This window comes from Mus pahari, chromosome 17, assembly GCF_900095145.1.
Source record: "Mus pahari chromosome 17, PAHARI_EIJ_v1.1, whole genome shotgun sequence".
In the NCBI taxonomy this organism is placed as follows: Eukaryota; Metazoa; Chordata; class Mammalia; order Rodentia; family Muridae; genus Mus; species Mus pahari.
In genome coordinates, this window is record NC_034606.1 from 60,582,426 (window position 1) to 60,599,451 (window position 17,026).

The 17,026-nt window shown below is 44.9% G+C and overlaps 1 protein-coding gene across 6 annotated transcripts in view; it reads left to right on the forward strand.

Moving 5' to 3' along the window:
* Ano6 (anoctamin 6) overlaps positions 1-17,026 on the forward strand; it is a 178,997-nt gene that overhangs the window by 118,561 nt on the left and 43,410 nt on the right. For all 6 annotated transcript variants that reach the window (XM_021216888.1, XM_021216889.1, XM_029547923.1 and 3 more), the window contains 6 exons: positions 904-969; positions 1,978-2,262; positions 2,477-2,590; positions 4,549-4,664; positions 6,161-6,295; positions 13,814-13,919. In XM_021216888.1, the coding sequence (XP_021072547.1) occupies positions 904-969; positions 1,978-2,262; positions 2,477-2,590; positions 4,549-4,664; positions 6,161-6,295; positions 13,814-13,919 (822 nt within the window). The remainder of the gene's footprint in view (positions 1-903; positions 970-1,977; positions 2,263-2,476; positions 2,591-4,548; positions 4,665-6,160; positions 6,296-13,813; positions 13,920-17,026) is intronic.

A 17,026-nucleotide genomic window follows, 5' to 3' on the forward strand; every position in this document is an offset into this window, starting at 1 on the left:
ACTACTCAGCTATTAAAAACAATGAATTTATGAAATTCTTGGCCAAATGGATATATCTGGAGGATATCATCCTTAGTGAGGTAAACCAATCACAAAAGAAGTCACTAGATATGCACTCACTGGGTATTAGCCCAGAAACCTAGAATACCCAAGATACAATTTGCAAAACACAAGAAAACCAAAAAGAAGGAAGACCAATGGGTGGATACTTCATTCCTCCTTAGAGCAGGGAACAAAATACCCATAAAAGTAGTTACAGAGACAAAGTTTGAGCTAAGATGAAAGGATGGACTATCCAGAGACTACCCCACCCGGGAATTCATCCCATCATCAGCCACCAAACCCAGACACTATTGCACGTGCCAGAAAGATTCTGCTGAAGAGACCCTGATATAGTGGTCTCTTGTGAGGCTATGCCAGTGTCTGACAAACACAAAAGTGGATGCATACAGTCAGCTATTGGGTGGAACACAGGGCCCCCAATGGAGGAGCTAGAGAAAGTACCCAAGGAGCTGAAGGGGTCTGCAATCTTATAGGTAGAACAACAATATGAACTAACCAGTAGCCCCTGAGCTCTTGTCTCTAGCTGTGTATGTAGCAGAAGATGGCGTATTCAGCCATCATTGGTTTTGCAAACTTTATATGCCCCATAGAGGGGAATGCCAGGGCCAAGAAGTGGGAGTGGGTGGGCAGGGGAACAGGGCGGGAGGAGGGTGTAGGGGACTTTCAGGATAGCATTTGAAATGTAAATGAAGAAAATATCTAATAAAATTGAAAAAAAGAACCAAGGAGAGAAAAAAAAAGAAAATAGTTTCTTAAATAGTTCTAAGGAAAAAAATGAGTCTTTTCTGCTAAGCCTGGCAGTCTATCTTTATCTAACATGTATTCCATTTCTTTTGTCAGAGGAAAAGACAAGCTTATGAATCTAACCTCATCTGCCATGGCCTGCAGCTGGAAGCAACAAGATCTGTAAGTGTTAGTTTCTTTGAAACCGTGGCTAACCACTGTGCCTAAGATCTTATGCATCCCCTGGAATTGGGGCTATGACACAGGAAATGCAGCCAGAGTGGGAAAGGAGACAAACAAGGCCGGTACCACAGGACAGTGAGATGGCTTGGTGGGCAAAGAACCCTCCATAAAATCCTGATTGCCCCCTGTTCAATCCCAGGATTGCATGGCTGGGGATGAGAGCTGGCCACGGAGAGTCACCCTCTGAGTTCCACATGTGTGACCAACGGGTATACTACATATACACTTCTTTCTTCGAAAAAGGGATCACTTCAGTTTTCTAACTTGCTTTTTCCTTTAAAACAGAGACTGCATATCTATAGCAACACGTATAATCCCTTGACATTAATGGCCATATAAAGCACAATGGATAGGTGTAATTTAAGCAGCCCATTTCTAGGTTTAGAATATTTTTTTCATTTGTATAACACTGCCATGAATATTCTAGTGTCGTTATTCCAAGTCACTGAGATTGTGTACTGACAAACAGTTTGCTTTTCTCACCTAAAATATTACAACTTTGAGTCTTGGGGGATGGCTTGGAATTTAGGAGCACTTGCTTCTCCTGTGGGGGACCAACGTTCAGTTCCCAGCACATCTGCCTGTAACGCTATGCTAGCTCCAAGGCATCTGGTACTCTCTCCTGGCTGCTGTGGGCCACCTGCGTGCCTGTGCCCACACATAGTGTGCTTGCACAAGTGCTCATACCTGACACGCACTCACGGATAAGACTTAAAAATAAGTATTTAAAAATTACTGGTCTTATGTTTCTTAACTCAAACTTTAGATTTATTTTTTTTAGTTTATATATACATATATAATCGTTTGTAGAGCTGATATCTTCACTTTTGCTAATGTCCTATTTACATGGATTTTTATTTTAAAACCTACTGGAACGGGGCGGGGGGGCAGGAAGCTGTGCCTTCAACTTGTAAAAATCGTTGTTTGGGTTCTGTTGTTCCTTCATAGGTTTCTGATGACAAGCTTGTGTTCGTGAAAGTGCACGCGCCCTGGGAAGTGCTGTGCACCTATGCTGAGATCATGCACATCAAACTCCCGCTAAAGCCAAACGACCTGAAAACACGCTCGCCCTTTGGCAACCTCAACTGGTTCACCAAGGTCCTCCGGGTGAACGAGAGTGTCATCAAGCCAGAGCAGGAGTTCTTCACCGCCCCATTTGAGAAGAGCCGAATGAATGATTTCTACATCGTCGATAGAGATTCCTTCTTCAACCCTGCCACCAGAAGCCGCATTGTACGTCTAAACCGAATATGGTTTCTGTTTTGCCGTGACTTGAAAACTATTGAGTCGTTGTGGTTTTGTTTTTAGAAATAGAAGCCTACTAACTATTATTAGCAGTCTCGGTGTGATTTCAGTGCCGACGGTTTTCTGCTATAGTAATAAACAATGGTCGCGTGGACTGGTTCTACCGTAAGAAACACATAGTCTGTTTTGAAATCTTTTTTAGGTTTATTTCATCCTTTCTCGGGTCAAATACCAAGTGATGAACAACGTTAACAAATTTGGGATTAATAGACTGGTCAGTTCTGGAATCTACAAAGCAGCGTTCCCTCTGCACGACGTAAGTCAAATGGCAAAACCGAAGGTGCCCGTGAGTACTCTGGTGAGACAGGGAGGAAGTAGACCTTTTGACATTCTGTCTCTGCCTCAGTAAGACCGAGATGTTATCATGAAAGATCATCAGCCGATCCAGGGCGGGAAAGATCCAGGGAGCCCTCTCTGACGGAGCCCGGGGGGGGCCGTGCTGGGTTTTAAGGACTAGGGAGAATGAACAGTTCTCTGCAGTGAGCAGCGTGGCAGTTACACATCATACAGGGCAGCACTCCCTCCGTGTCAGAAAGCAAAGTGCCACTCTTCTGTTCCCCAGCTAGATGCCCTGGTGACATGCATATTCTCCCTGCTCCCTCATGTCCTTATCAGTAAGGAATGTGTTGTCACTGTTGCCACCTCGCAGAGTTGTTTTGAGAGTCAATTAAACTTATGTAAACTATTAGTCCCAGTCATATAAATGATAGCTAGTTTCATAAGTACCGACAGATGTCATTTCCAGAAAAAAAAGCAGGGCTGTCTGTCTGTTTGTTTGTTTGTAAAGAAAACAATTTTCATTTGATAGTTTCTGTAACTAGACTTTTCCCCCTTGAAATACTATTTCCAGGCTGTACCGTGACTTTTAAAATAGGGCTTATGGGGGCTCATGTCACAGTGACAAAGTGCCATGTTATTGGCACTAAGGAAGGACTGTTCAAAGGGTATAGTGGCCCATCGGATTCAGGGGTATTTATAAGGCTGCCAACATATCTCTTGTGGACTGACTCTTAAATACGATCACTCCAGCCCTTCAAGGCCACCTATATGTGAGGTCATTATATATCTAAAAGTGTTGACTGTGTCCTGTCATTGAATTATGTTAAATACCATGTCAATCCCATTGTCACTTTGCTGCACTTACTACCGATCTGTCTAAATCTCTGCAACCAAAGAAAACAAACACTTTGTTTGATCATTGCTACTTTGTGTTATGTACTTTGGGGGTTGAAGACAATCTTGAAGTGTACAATGTATCCAAACAATACCAGAACATCAAACAAGTGCTTGATTCACATGGATAAGTAAGCAGAGAGTGGGAGGCGGGGGTAAGATAGCAAGGACTGAGCCTCCTGGGAGACCCAGTGGCCACCAGGCCTGACAGTTTGTTCTATTTTTGTGCCCCAGCAAAATTAGCAGTGGAAACTTATGAACCTCAGGGACAGTTGCATATTGTTCTCTGGATGTTAGTGTGGGACACCACCGTCCTAGAATGTTCAGTTGACATTTGTCTGTGCTCCCAATCTTCCCTGTCTCTAAGTCTGGAGTAATCCTGTGGTGGGAGTAGGAGCCAAACAAAGACCAGGTCTCTCACCAAGGATGGGTTTTGTGATACTGTGGTTCTGTACATGAACAGGAGAATGGGTCAGACGGGAGAAAGGGAGCTTGGATTCAAACAGCGGCAGTAGCCTCTGTGTCTTGGGTGACACAATATAGTCTCTGCTACTTATTTTCTATGTATTGTCAATGTAACTGCTGAACTGAGAGACAATGAAGTACCTGCCACTCACCAGCCAGTGTTCTGGTCTCCCCACCATCCAAGGTGGGGTAGGCTTTCAGACAGATGTTCATTGATTGGGAGGACCCACGGTCTTGAGTGGTCCTGTTTCTCATCGATTAGCACAGCCTCACGTCAGGGCATCAGCATCCTCGGGGCTCCTACCACCTGGCTGCCTTGCTCTCTAGGAGTGACGGCTGCAAGCATCACTACCCGAGCATCCGTTGTTGTCTCTATTCCCAAATAAGCTCCAAGTGCAACAGTGATCACCCTTATTATAGAGTCATTAATTATTAAATGGCATGTCTGTCCCTTCTGGCGGGGGTGGGGTGGGGTGGGGGGCAGTTCCCTCAATGGCCATTAGTGCCCTATTTAAGAATCAGATTTGTAAACTGAGGGAGGACCATGACACTCATTTCTTTCTTTCTGCTTCCCAGTGCAGATTCAACTATGAGTCGGGGGACATCAGTTGTCCTAGCGAGCGTTACCTCTTGTACAGGGAATGGGCTCACCCTCGGAGTATATACAAGAAACAGCCCTTGGATCTTATCAGGTGAGCAGGAGAGAGTAGTCCGCTGAGAAATACTCAGAGATGCCCTGTGGTGTGTGCAAGGCAGCTTTCACACACCATTGCCAACCAGAGGGCCTCACCCAGCTTTGTGTAACCCATAGGTTTCTCATCCCAGGGTGTCTTATGTACACACAAAAGATGGATCGTAACTTATGTGTCTCAGTGTCCGCTCTTAAATCAGTGGTGAAACCTGCCCTGGATTTGATCCCTGGTACTGAACATAAAATCCAGTCCTTTCTTACCCTTGGTCCAACAGCAGTGGTCTCACAGCTTGACCATCATAGATGGGTCTTCCGGGCCTGGCCAACTCTATCTAGAGTCATCTCGTGGGCACACTCTCTCTCTCGGCCCCAGCATGACTTTGGTGGGCAGAAAGTATCAGTGTGTTCCCACCACCAATGGAAAGACTCCCTTCACTTCCAGGAAATGCCCAGGGATTAGAGGTGACCTGTCAGGGACTTAGAATTCTTCCCCCCGCCCTCCCCCACAGGAATAAGTGTTAGTAGCTCATCGTGTGCTGTTAGATGTCATTTCATTACCTCATAGGAAATTGTGACTGCATGAGGCTTGTGTCTCAGAACATTTCCTATTAGAAGCAGGTAGTTTGGGCGCTATGATGTTGAAGCATGCCTCTGTCCCGTGTGTTTGCTGCAGTGACATCATCCCTGTCCAATGACTTGACCTGCTTTGTACAGGGATACTTAGCATGCAGCATCGGGTGCTCCCGTTGGCATGGTTTCCTGTTTCCTCTGTCTTTGTGAAGGTGAAGGTCTTGAGTGGTCCAGTTCATCATTGGTTATTATGGCCTCACGTCAGGGCATCAACATCCTCAGGGCTTCCACCACCTGCTGCCTTGCTCTCTAGGAGTGACAGCTGATAACATCACTGTCCGAGCATCCGTTGTTGTCTATTCCCCAATAACCTCCAACAGCAATAATGATCGCTCATGAAAAATCGTTTGTTAGATTCATTATCTCATAAAGACTCATTTGACTATTCGGTCCTCTATAGTCCTGCCATGCTTAATATTATCTGGATTATTCTCACACAGGTGTACTTCAGTGAACTCTGATTACCCTGTAGATAAAATAGTATGTGGATGTAGACATGTAGACAGTTTCTCCAAGTACTCAATAGCAGCTAGCTGAACGGACAGAAGACTCCCGCACATTGAAGGGTCTTTCAGGATCCGTACCATGGTGCTCATCTTCACGGAGAGCAGAGGATACCCCGTGTGCCCCATCTGCAATTCTTTTTCCTTCCTTGCTTTTAAATTAACTCTGCTTCTGCTCTCTGTTCCATAGTTCAACTCAGGCGCCCGTGTGGCGGTGAGCATGCTGAGGGTGAATGGGATTGGACTGTTTCATTAAAAAGCCTCCTTTACTTAAAAAACCAAGCAGCCAGGCTAGAGCGAAGCTGTACCGTGATGAGCCTCTAAAAATACCCTCTCTCTCTCTCTCTCTCTCTTCTCTCTCCAGGAAGTATTACGGAGAGAAGATTGGAATCTACTTTGCTTGGCTGGGCTATTACACGCAGATGCTCCTTCTGGCAGCTGTGGTGGGCGTGGCCTGCTTCCTCTATGGGTTTCTTGATCAGGATAACTGCACTTGGAGGTAATCCCACTTTAACCCTTGTCGCCACCGTAATTAGTCTGAAAGTGTTTCCAGGGTTTTAGACTGTCTGGGCAAAGAAGACCTCATTGCAAACACACGTTGCATGCTCTCTCTCCTTTGTTCTGAGAATAGTAACAAAGAAAATGGAAAACATTTTTCTCAGATAATCTAACACAGCATCTGATAGGAGTATTATGTCTGGGGAGATACATATATATATAGAATATTAAAATATAGATAGATATATAGATATAGATATAGATATGTGTGTGTGTGTGTGTGTGTGTATGTGTGTGTGTATTCCAACATTGTATATGAAAAAGAAAGGGCTGAAGATAAGGTTGCCCTTGAACTTCTGGCTTCTGAGGACTGCTTTGCACAGCTTTGCAGTTCTGGGCCAATAAAAGCTCTGAATTCTTAGGGTCCTGTGAGAAAGCGGGTGTTTTTCTGTGTTTAGAAATGACTTTTTCTTAAATTAAGAGATGTAGGATTGGAAACTCAAGTGGCTTTGTGGTTTTTGTTCTCTTACTTGTACAGACTTATCCCATATAATGTCGGAAGGGGGAAATAACGCAGTACCTTATAACACGTTTGTGTTGGGTACTGGAATTCAAATGCCAGCTGCATCTTAGGTAATGGTTCTCAACCTGTGGGTCGCAATCCCCTTGGGGGTTAAGTGACCTTTGTGCAGGGGTCACTTAAGACCGTCAGAAAACGTATTTACATTATGATTCATAACTGGCAAAATTACAGTCATGAGGTAGCAACAAAAATGCTTTTATGGCTAGGGGTCACTACAACATGAGGAACTGTATGAAAGGGTCACAGTACAAGGGAAGTTGAGACCCACTGATCTAAGGCGGGGTCGCTGGGTGCTGGGGAACACTGGATTTTGAGGTGCTCTTGTTAGTTGTATTATTATGCATCTGCTCTTGGTGTTCTCTGTTGTCTCCTGCTGGGCTGGCCTCTGTCCTGGTGTAACGGGCAGATGGTGGCCCACGGGCTTCAGTGCTGAGGTGATGACATTTTTCAAGCCCTGAGCATGTGAGACTGGCTGAGACTGGATGGTCGTCGGCCTGATATATAGACACGTTGCCTGTTCCACTGACAGGCCGCAGAACCCGTGTGCCCAAGATGGCTGTTGGAAGTCTTCTCTCTCTCTCTCTGTGAAAAAGAATCCGCAACTGCGGTCTGAATGCTGCTGCCTTCTCCTTCCGTTTGTCTTCCGCTTCTTTGTTGGGCTAATGTTCTAGTCCTACTTGGCATCCCAGAATAGCTCTTCAGAATGAGCGGGCTTCACTTTTGTAAGGTCCATTCATGTATGCATATCTGTATGCACTGGATGGTGATGACGATGGTGATGATGGTGGTGTGTGTGTGTGTGTGTGTATGTGTTTTAGATAAGTTGGATATTGGCAGTGGTCCATGCACATGAATACAGGAGCACATAGAAGCCAGAGCAGAACTTGTATCTCCCTCTTGCTGTCGGTTTTACCATCTTGAGACAGCGTCCCTTGTTGACCCAGGAGCTCACCCGTCTCCTAAACTGACTTACCACTGAGTTTCTGGCATCCTACTGTCTCTCCCCTGGTGTTGGAGTATAGGTATGTGCAGCCATTATTGAGTGGGTGCTGGAAGTCAGACTTGACACTGTTGTTCACACGGTGCTGGCTTTGGCAGCTAAAAGATGGTTACAGTGGAGACCTCATGAGGCGGAAGATGCCAGAGTCATGAGACATCTGCCAGGAAGAGCTGCATGCAGCGAGTGCAACCAGTCCAGGAGGCTTGTCCCTTGCAGCCTGCAAAACTGAATGGGAAGAACTATCTAAGCACTTTGAAACCAAAGTCTGTAAGACACCAGATTTGGAACTATGGGATTTGTCATTTTCCCTGCTGGGTCCTGGTCTGTCTTTGGTCCATTATTTCTTCACTATGCCCATGTGCCTTTCTCTTCAGATGTATAATCTGTACCATTATAGGTTAAAAGTGTGTGGTTTGCTTTTTGATTCTTTCCGGGGGAGGTGCAATTAAGGGATTGCCTTAATTCTCAAAAGAAACATTGGGTTTAGGACTTGAAAATTTTTGTAACAACTATGGGGATTTTTGAGATTGGATTAAATACATTTTGCTTTATGATACAGCCATAAGTCTGTGGGGGCCAAGGAGTGGAATGTAGTGGTTTGAATGAGAAGTGTTTCCCATTGGCTCAGGCATCTTAACAATTTGTCCCCAGCTGGTGGCGCTGTTGGGGGAGGTTTAAGAAGTGTGGCCTTGCAGGAGGACATCACCGGGATGGGCTTTGAGAGTTTATATAGTTTCACCCCCACCTCCAGTTTGCTTCCTCTGCATCATGCTTATGGTTGAGAGGTGATCTCTCAGCTTCTGGATCCTGCCATGTGCAGACATGCCGCTTTGCTGTAAGGAACACCTCTCTGGAAATGTAAGCTAAATTAAACTCTTCTATAAGCTACTGTGGCCATGGTATTTATCACAGCAACAGAAAAGTAACCAAAACAACCCCAAAAGAAACCGGTGCCCATTAGCAGTGATCTCTTGAGTGGCCATTCCCTTAGGCTCTAGAAAGACCTAATGTACTTGGTTTCTGTAGATCTGTCTATTATGGATATTGTGTAAGTCAAGCTATTTTGTGCGTGGTCTATCATGATTACATGGCCTTCCATGATTGTGTGGCCTCACATTATTGCTTTCTACCACTCACGCTGTCTCGAAGTCCTTTGTTGATATATTTATTAATACCCCAATCCCTTTGGGTGTCAAATGATATCCCATTGCATGCGTATGCTACATTCCCAATCAGTACAGCAACTGATGGATGCTGGGACTCTCAGGAATATTATGTCTGCTGAGAACATTTACTTGGCAGGTTGTCACGGGGACATATGGTTCATTTCTCTTGAGGATCTAACAAAAAGTAGAGTTTCTGGGCTATATATAAAGTCTCAGTTTGACATTGTGAGACCAAAGTACAGTCCAGATGACTGTTATTGTACGTTCCCACCAGCCACCTGTAAGGACTCCAGATGCTCCAGGGACCAGTGGGTACTTTTCTTGGTTTTGTTTTTATGTTTTGGAATTGGCTGTGATGGTTTGTATATGCTTGGCCCAGGGAGTGGCACTAGTAGGAGGTGTGACCCTGTTGAGTAGGTGCATCACTGTGGGTGTAGGCTATAAGACCCTCATCTTAGCTGCCTGGAAGTCAGTCTTCCACTAGCAGCCTTCGGATGAAGATGTAGAACTCTCAGCTCCTCCTGCACCATGCCTGCCTGGATGCTGCCATGGTCCCACCTTGATGATAATGGACTGAACTTCTGAACCTGTAAGCCAACCCCAATGAAATGTTGTCCTTATAAGACTTGGTCATGGTGTGTGTTCAGCAGTAAAACCCTGAGATATTGACCAGCTCATTCGGTATAAGTGGTATATCATGGCTGTTGTGGGGTTCCCCAGCCTAGACTGGGGTTAAGCATCTTCTCTGGGTTTATCACTGGTGTGACTTTACAGAAACGTCTCTTGGAATCTTCTGGCTATGATTGTGTCGACTTGGAATTAATAGTTCTCTGTGTGCTCAGCATAGAAGTTCCTTGTCAGGTCCTGTCTTCTTCTGTCTCAGGTGGTATCACAACAGACAGGGGAGTTTGTGAGTAATGAGCTTATTTCTCACAAGTCTGTGTGTTAGGAGCTCGACTTGGTGTCTCTTAGGGGCTGGGCAGAGATTGGAAGGAGCCAGTGTTGTATCCTACCTGACCTGAGAGCCCAGTAGTTTGTTTGTTTGTTTTTAACTTACACGAGTTCCTCCTTTATTCTTGATGACTGGCTTCACAGGTGTAGAATCTGGGTACACAGCTCGCTTTTATGACTTAGCAAACACTGTCCCACTCTTTCTGGACCCTGAGTTTCTGACAGGGAGTCATGTTTTCTCTTTGATTACTTTCTGGGTGGCCAGTCATGTCTGTCTCTGTCTCTGTCTCTGTCTCTCTTTCTCTCTTTCTGTTTCTCTCTGTTTCTCTCTCTCTCTGTTCCTCTCTGTTTCTCTCTCTGTTTCTTCTTCTCTCTCTCTCTCTCTCTCTCTCTCTCTCTCTCTNCTCTCTCTCTCTCTCTCTCTCTCTCTCTCTCTCTCTCTCTCTCTCTCTCTCTCTCTCTCTCTCTCCATTCTTCCCTAGGGCTCTCTCTCTATGTGCCCTTTGAGTATGGTGTCCCTAGGTTTGAATCTCTTTAAGTGTATCCTTCCAAGATCTTGCCGAGTTTCTCGGATGTAAAGATGAAAGCTTTCATCAAAATTTGGAGGTCAGGCTCATCCTTCAGTGGTTCCTTCCCTGTATGTGACTTGCCCGATGCATGTGCTGATGATGTGTCTGATAGAGTTCCCTGGTATTTGAAGCTGGATTCTCAGGTCTTTTCTTTCCATTTCTCAGACTGTATAATCTTGAGATACATGAATTTTCTAGCCTGCAGAGGAGAGCCTTTCACGATGTCCTCATTGCTGTGACTGTGCTTGGCTTCAATGTTTTTGTTCTCGTTAGCAACACTGCTTTCCTCATTGGTGAGACGCGGTCACATCGTCTCTTTAATGCCCTAGGTGTGATTTCCTTTAGTTCTCAGCACATATTTGCTCACTCTGGGTTCTGATGCGCCTTCGATGTGCACATTGAGAATTTGACATTTTAAGTATTAGACTGTAAGAGCCACGGGAATCAGATTTTCCCTCAGGGTTTATTGCTACTTCTTGTTGCAATTCCTCTGCCGCCCTTGTTCCTTTCCTGGACGGATTCCATGGTCCGTGTTCCCTGCCTTGTATGGGCACTGGAGTCTGTGTGTGCAATAGATCACTACGCGCCAGTTAGATTACAGTGATTGTATTGATGCTGGGTCCTGTCCTTTCTCCTTGCCATGTGTATTGGGAATGTGTCTGACTCCGACAGACAGAATCCCGCTCTCCTAAGGCTTCCCTTCTGGCTTAGGCGGAAGGCCAGGGTCAGCCTCCAGGATCTTTCAGATCTGTCCAGGTTTATGCACTCTTATCTAGAACATATGCACGTGGCCTGCTGCATCTTAAAGGTTTGAGGACTGTGGCTCCGCCATACCTAGTTCTTCCTTTAAAGGTTGTGGGTTGGTGTCTGTGGTTATCACTGACTCAAGTAACGGCTCTGTTACATAGTTCCTAAAGGTTCTTGACTGGACTTTTTCACAGTAAGAGCTCTGAGTATGAGGTAAGAAAATGACAATGGTCATCATGAAGCTCCTCCAGGAACCGGCCAGACAGACCCGACACTCGCACTCCTGGGAGAGGTCCCTGCCCAGCTAGCTGTAGGTACTGTCTGCCCCATTCAGTTACTGGGAGGCTGCTCTTGCTCATAGTGCTGGAAGGCTGCTAGGTTTTAAGGTTGTCATGAACCTGGGGAGATGGGCAGGGTCTAGTTAACTGCTCTAGTTAAAATGCTCCAAAACTGTATTCTTCCCAGATTGGCCAGCCCTTAAAACACACACACACACACACACACACACACACACACACACTTTCAGAAAAGGGTGAGTCTGAACATGTTTGTCATTGTTCTCATTGATTTTATGAATAAGTAGGTTTTGTTAGGGCTGACATGGCCACTTCAGACACGCTTCCCATACCCATGTTTCTCTGGGTTATTTTCGAGGTCACCCGGACAGCTGTAATGCTGTCCGTCTCCCATTCCCGTAGTGTCCATCTGAAACAGCATCACCTCTGAGAGCAGGCTACAACCCCTGGTCTTTTTTCATTAAATCTTGAATGTGTCGGTAACATCCTCTGTGGTTTTCGTTTCCATGGTAACAGCATTTCTCCTTAACCTAAGACTGTTGAGATATTCTTTTGTTGTTAAAGTCTCTTAAAAACATTTATTTTCGATTACATGTGTGTCTTGGTAGCACAGGTGCCCCCCCCCCCAAAAAAAAAACCAGAAAAGGTATCGGGTCCCCTGGAGCTAGAGTTACAGGCAGTTGTGTGCTACTCTCGGTAGGTGCTGGGATCCAAACTCAGGTCTTCTGCAAGAGCAGTATGTTCTCTCAACTGTGAAGCCCGGCTCTCCAACCCTGTCTGCTCCTCTTTCATATTCTGTAGCTGTCATTCTTGTTTCTCAAACAGAATTGATTTTTATTGACACAGTGGGACTTAATTTGAGTTCATGTTCTTCCATGTATCATGAATTGAGCTGTCCATTCCTATCTGCCTAAACCGGGGGCCAGGTCTTTGGGTATAGGTAAAAACCTTTGCATGTTTTATTTTATGTTGCTGTTGTTGGTTTAGACTGTGTCAGCTGTGTCTAATTAGCAACTGGTCTGGTATGAACTTTGGGTCTCCTGTGAGATTTGTAGAGCAATAGAAAAAGATCCAACAAGAATCCTGATATCCCTGTGCCCTGCCACCAAACAATTCTGAAATCATACTACAGATCTTCCTCACTGTATATGACAAAGTTTTATAGTATTTTTTCATATAAATCTTAATACATCTTTGATTAGATTCATTCCCAGACACTATACTTAAGCTACTGAAAGAAATAATAATATTTTTTAAAATGTTATTTCCCAATTGTTTCTAGTGGATAAGGAGAAAATCTCTTTTTATTTCCCTGTGTGTACTTTATATATTGATTCTATGTCCACAAAATTTACTAAATATGCTCTTATTATCTCTGGGTTCAAGGTGAGACCAAATGCTACAATAAATACTAGGACCTGTGCAGGGGGAGTGGTGTGGTCTTCATGGAAGCAGAAGCAGTAATGTGATTCCTACATCAAATACAAACAGCAACTGGAGGGGTTTTATGGAGAACGGCAGGGCCCTGGGTGGTGTGTGGAGACAGCCGGGCCCTGTGACAGGCTGTGGTTTCTCTTCTCCCAGTGTTCAAAGCCTTACATCGATGGGCTGTCTGTGCTCTACAGATCCAAGTAAAGCCGTTAGGGGGGACCGTTCCTCATTGCCCCGAGTTAAGAGTAGACTTGGGTGTTGTATGGAATTCTCAAAGAATTAGTAAAAGATATCACATTAAAATATGAGGTGCCGGAGAGATGCCTGAGTAGTTAAGAGTACTGACTACTCTTCTTGCGGACCTGGATTCCATTCCTAGCTCTCATGTGCTGGCTCACAACCATCTTATGACTCCAGCCCCAGGAGGATCCAGTGTCCTGGCTTCTGTGCACAGAGTGCGCAGACATACGTGCTAGCAAAATACCAACATAGATAAATCAAAATAAAGGCGTAAAATGTTTGAAATATGTAAAAAAAAAAAACCCACCAATTTTTAAAGAAAGGATGTAGATCATTGGCTATTCCGTGTGCTTCTAGAGTTTCTACGTGGCAAGCCTTCGTCAGAATCACGAGTCTCTCCTGTCGTCCTGATTCACAGGCTTCGGCTCCATTGCTTGTCATGGATGGACTTGGATTTTATCATGTTGATAGAATATGAAAGGCCTTTTGTTAACGTTTCTGGGTTGGGTTGCTTTATTTCTTCTTTTTTTCTTTAGCAAAGAGGTCTGCGATCCTGACATCGGCGGCCAGATCCTGATGTGCCCCCAGTGTGACAGGCTGTGTCCGTTCTGGAGGCTGAATATCACCTGTGAATCTTCTAAGGTAATTTTCAGCGGCCCAGATGTTGGCAGAAAATACTCACTTAAGCACAGCGTTTAAAACTCTTCTCCCTCTGAGGAATTTTAAAAAGGGCTTTCGTAAATAAAGTTTCCCCCACCCTGGAAGGTAGTGTCCTGGCCACATGTTTATTCTGCATTTACAGATAATGAAGTGACAGCGACCACTTCTCAGGCACCTCAGGGGAAGTAAGGGTGTGGTGGGTTTGAAGCTACTTGAGGAACTCAGTTAATCCAAACGGAAGTTCCAAAGTCCGCTTATTTTGAGCAGAGTTTTTGTTTTCTCGAGACTGGGGGTTGCCCTTCCATTGAGCAATAGCCTCATCCATATGCGTACCATTGCAAGTATTTGCCTTAATACAGATGAGTAAAAGCCTAAAATGTGTGCTTGTAGATGTGTACTTAAAAAACCTACAGTTTGTACAGTTTGTGTTTTCTGCTTTCGACACATGCAGACACTATACCCTTGGATTTTTAAAGGCTCTCTTGCTCATATTTAGACTATATCTGTTACTATAAAAGGGAAGTTTTGTATTTTGATGATAAAAGATGCTTGACGCAAAACATCCTCACAAAACGCTGCTGACACCCCAAATACTGGCTGGTGGGGTGACTCTGAAGACCCAGGAGACTAGGGTCAAGCCTTGAGACAGGAGGAAAGTGTGCTGAGAAGCTGTGAGCTCTGACAGACAGGTCCCTTTTAGGACCTCAACATTTCAACCTGTAAAGTGGGAATGATTCTGCCTACATCATAGGTGCTTTATCTCTGGAGGTAAGGAAACAGCCTGTCATGATGGACTGCTGGTCTCCGATGTGAATCTTGTTTTGCCATGGGAGACCAGGAATCATTGTGTGGTCCTGGAGCATGCTGACGTAATCTAGCAAAGTCTGTCATTTAAGAGTAATGCTAGAGTATTGATTTCTTTTTGAACTTTATTTTAGACTTATTCATTTGAGTACACTGTCGCTGTCTCGGGCATTAGATTCTCATTACAGATGGTCATGAGCTACCATGTAGTTACTGGGAATTGAACTTAGGACCTCTGGAAGAGCAGCCAGCACTCTTAACTGCTGAGCCATCTCTCCATCCCTAGAGTACTGCTTTTTATATTTTAATAGTGTGTGTGTGTATGTGTGTGTGTGTGTGTGCGCGCACACAGTTAACTAAGATTAAAGAGGATTTAACTGCCTGTCCCTTGAGCCAAGGCAGTGCCCAGACTGAACTAGAAGACTGCACTGCTTAGTAAGACTCAGGGAAGCCACTGGCTGATGGTTTGGGACAGATAAATTACTGACAGTTGTTAGCGCATTTTCCCGAGGCTCTGCACCCAAGCAGTAGCTAGCTGTGCACCCACGAAGCCACAGTGGAAGGTCCGCTCTGAAGACATCCATAACTCTTCCCTCCCCTCCCCACTTCATTCCTTCAACTCCACCTACACTACCTTAGTGAAGGACTTCAAGTGTCTTTCATTGTTCGGGGGTGGGAGTGTGGGGGGAGGCCTTTGGTTCTGTCATGTTTCCTGAAGGACTTCTTGGATCTTGTGGGAGCCATTTACAAAGCAAAGGACACATAGATAAGAACTGAAGAGAAAGGATGAAAGGGGTGGGGCAAGGATGAGAGGGGCGGGGCAAGGATGAGAGGATCAGGGAAAGGATGGGGGAGTGGGGCAGAAAAGAGGTTTCTGATCTCTTCCATCCTTAATACAGTGATCCACTTACTAATTTCTGCCTCTCTTCTGAAGAAATGTTCACTTATTGATGTAACTCCAACAAAATGGGACTGCTCTTCACGTGGCATTTGGACCACTGTGTCAGCTGCCCATCAAAATAAGCTAAGCTTCTAAGCAAGCATGTACCTTACCATCTCCCCTACTCCTGCTTCCAAGGGGCTCTCAGGACAAAGAGCAGAGAGGCCAAATATCTTCTTAGTAGCATGGTGGATTCATCTATGTCTAATTCTTCCCTGGGGTACCAGGCACATCCCTCCCTGGGAACTAGGCAGCTGGCCTGACTTGTATCACTTCCAAAATGGGAGTAACACTGGATGGGGTCTTAAGGAAGGAGATTACACATGTGGAATATTTCTCACAGCACTTTGTGTGCAGTTATTGCAGTAAATGGTTGAAGGACATCTCAGAGCAATGGGTCCCCAAAGACAAAGAGAAAAGATACAGATAGCATCATTCGTGGGCATACATTTTCCTTCACCTGGAGATTTTTCTTTTTAAAGAGGGTTGTCTCCTGAAACCATTTAGGATCATGCTGTTTGGTTAAGGTCCACATGGATGAGGGAGGCACTTGTATCTGCTTTGGAAACCTGGAGGATAAGAAGGTAACTAGATACGTAGTTTCAGCACAACTAGATATATAGTTTCTAATGAAAATAAACAATGGCTTGGTGTTTGTGAAAATTACACAGCTTTGAATATAAAAAGCAACTGAAACAAAGGAACCTATCTAGGCAGAGTGCACTTCCCACTTAGAAACACCTTTGAATGTCACCGTTGTAGAAGTTCCCCTGGATCCTCTTCGTGCACCCCCACCCCCTTACTCTTCCCATGACCTCTTGTAAAACAGGCAGAACACACTGCTCCCACTTAGCCATTAGTTTTGTGAGTCCTTAAGGAAGTTAAGTGCTCACAAATGAAAAGTTGGTAACTGTGATGGCTTGTATATACTCGGCCCAGGGAGTAGCACTGTTTGAATGTGTGGTCTTGGTGGAGTAGGTGTGTCACTGTAGGTGTGGGTTTTAAGTCCCTTATCCTAGCTGCCTGGAAGCTATTTTTCCACTAGCAGCCTTCAGATGAAGATGTAGAACTCTCAGCTCCGCCTATACCATGCCTGCCTGGATGCTGCCATGTTCCTACCTTGATAATGGATTGAACCTCTGAACCTGCAGCAGCCCTGATTAAATGTTTTCCTTAGAAGACTTGCCTAGGTCATGGCATCTGTTCACATCAGTAAAACCCTAACTATGACAGAAGTCAATTAGATTTTTTTTCCCAGCCATTCATAATGGCAGCTAGGCTATGTGTCCATCACCAAAGAGGAGGAGTTTGGCGGCCGTGATAGCTCCGCCCCAGTGAGAGAGTA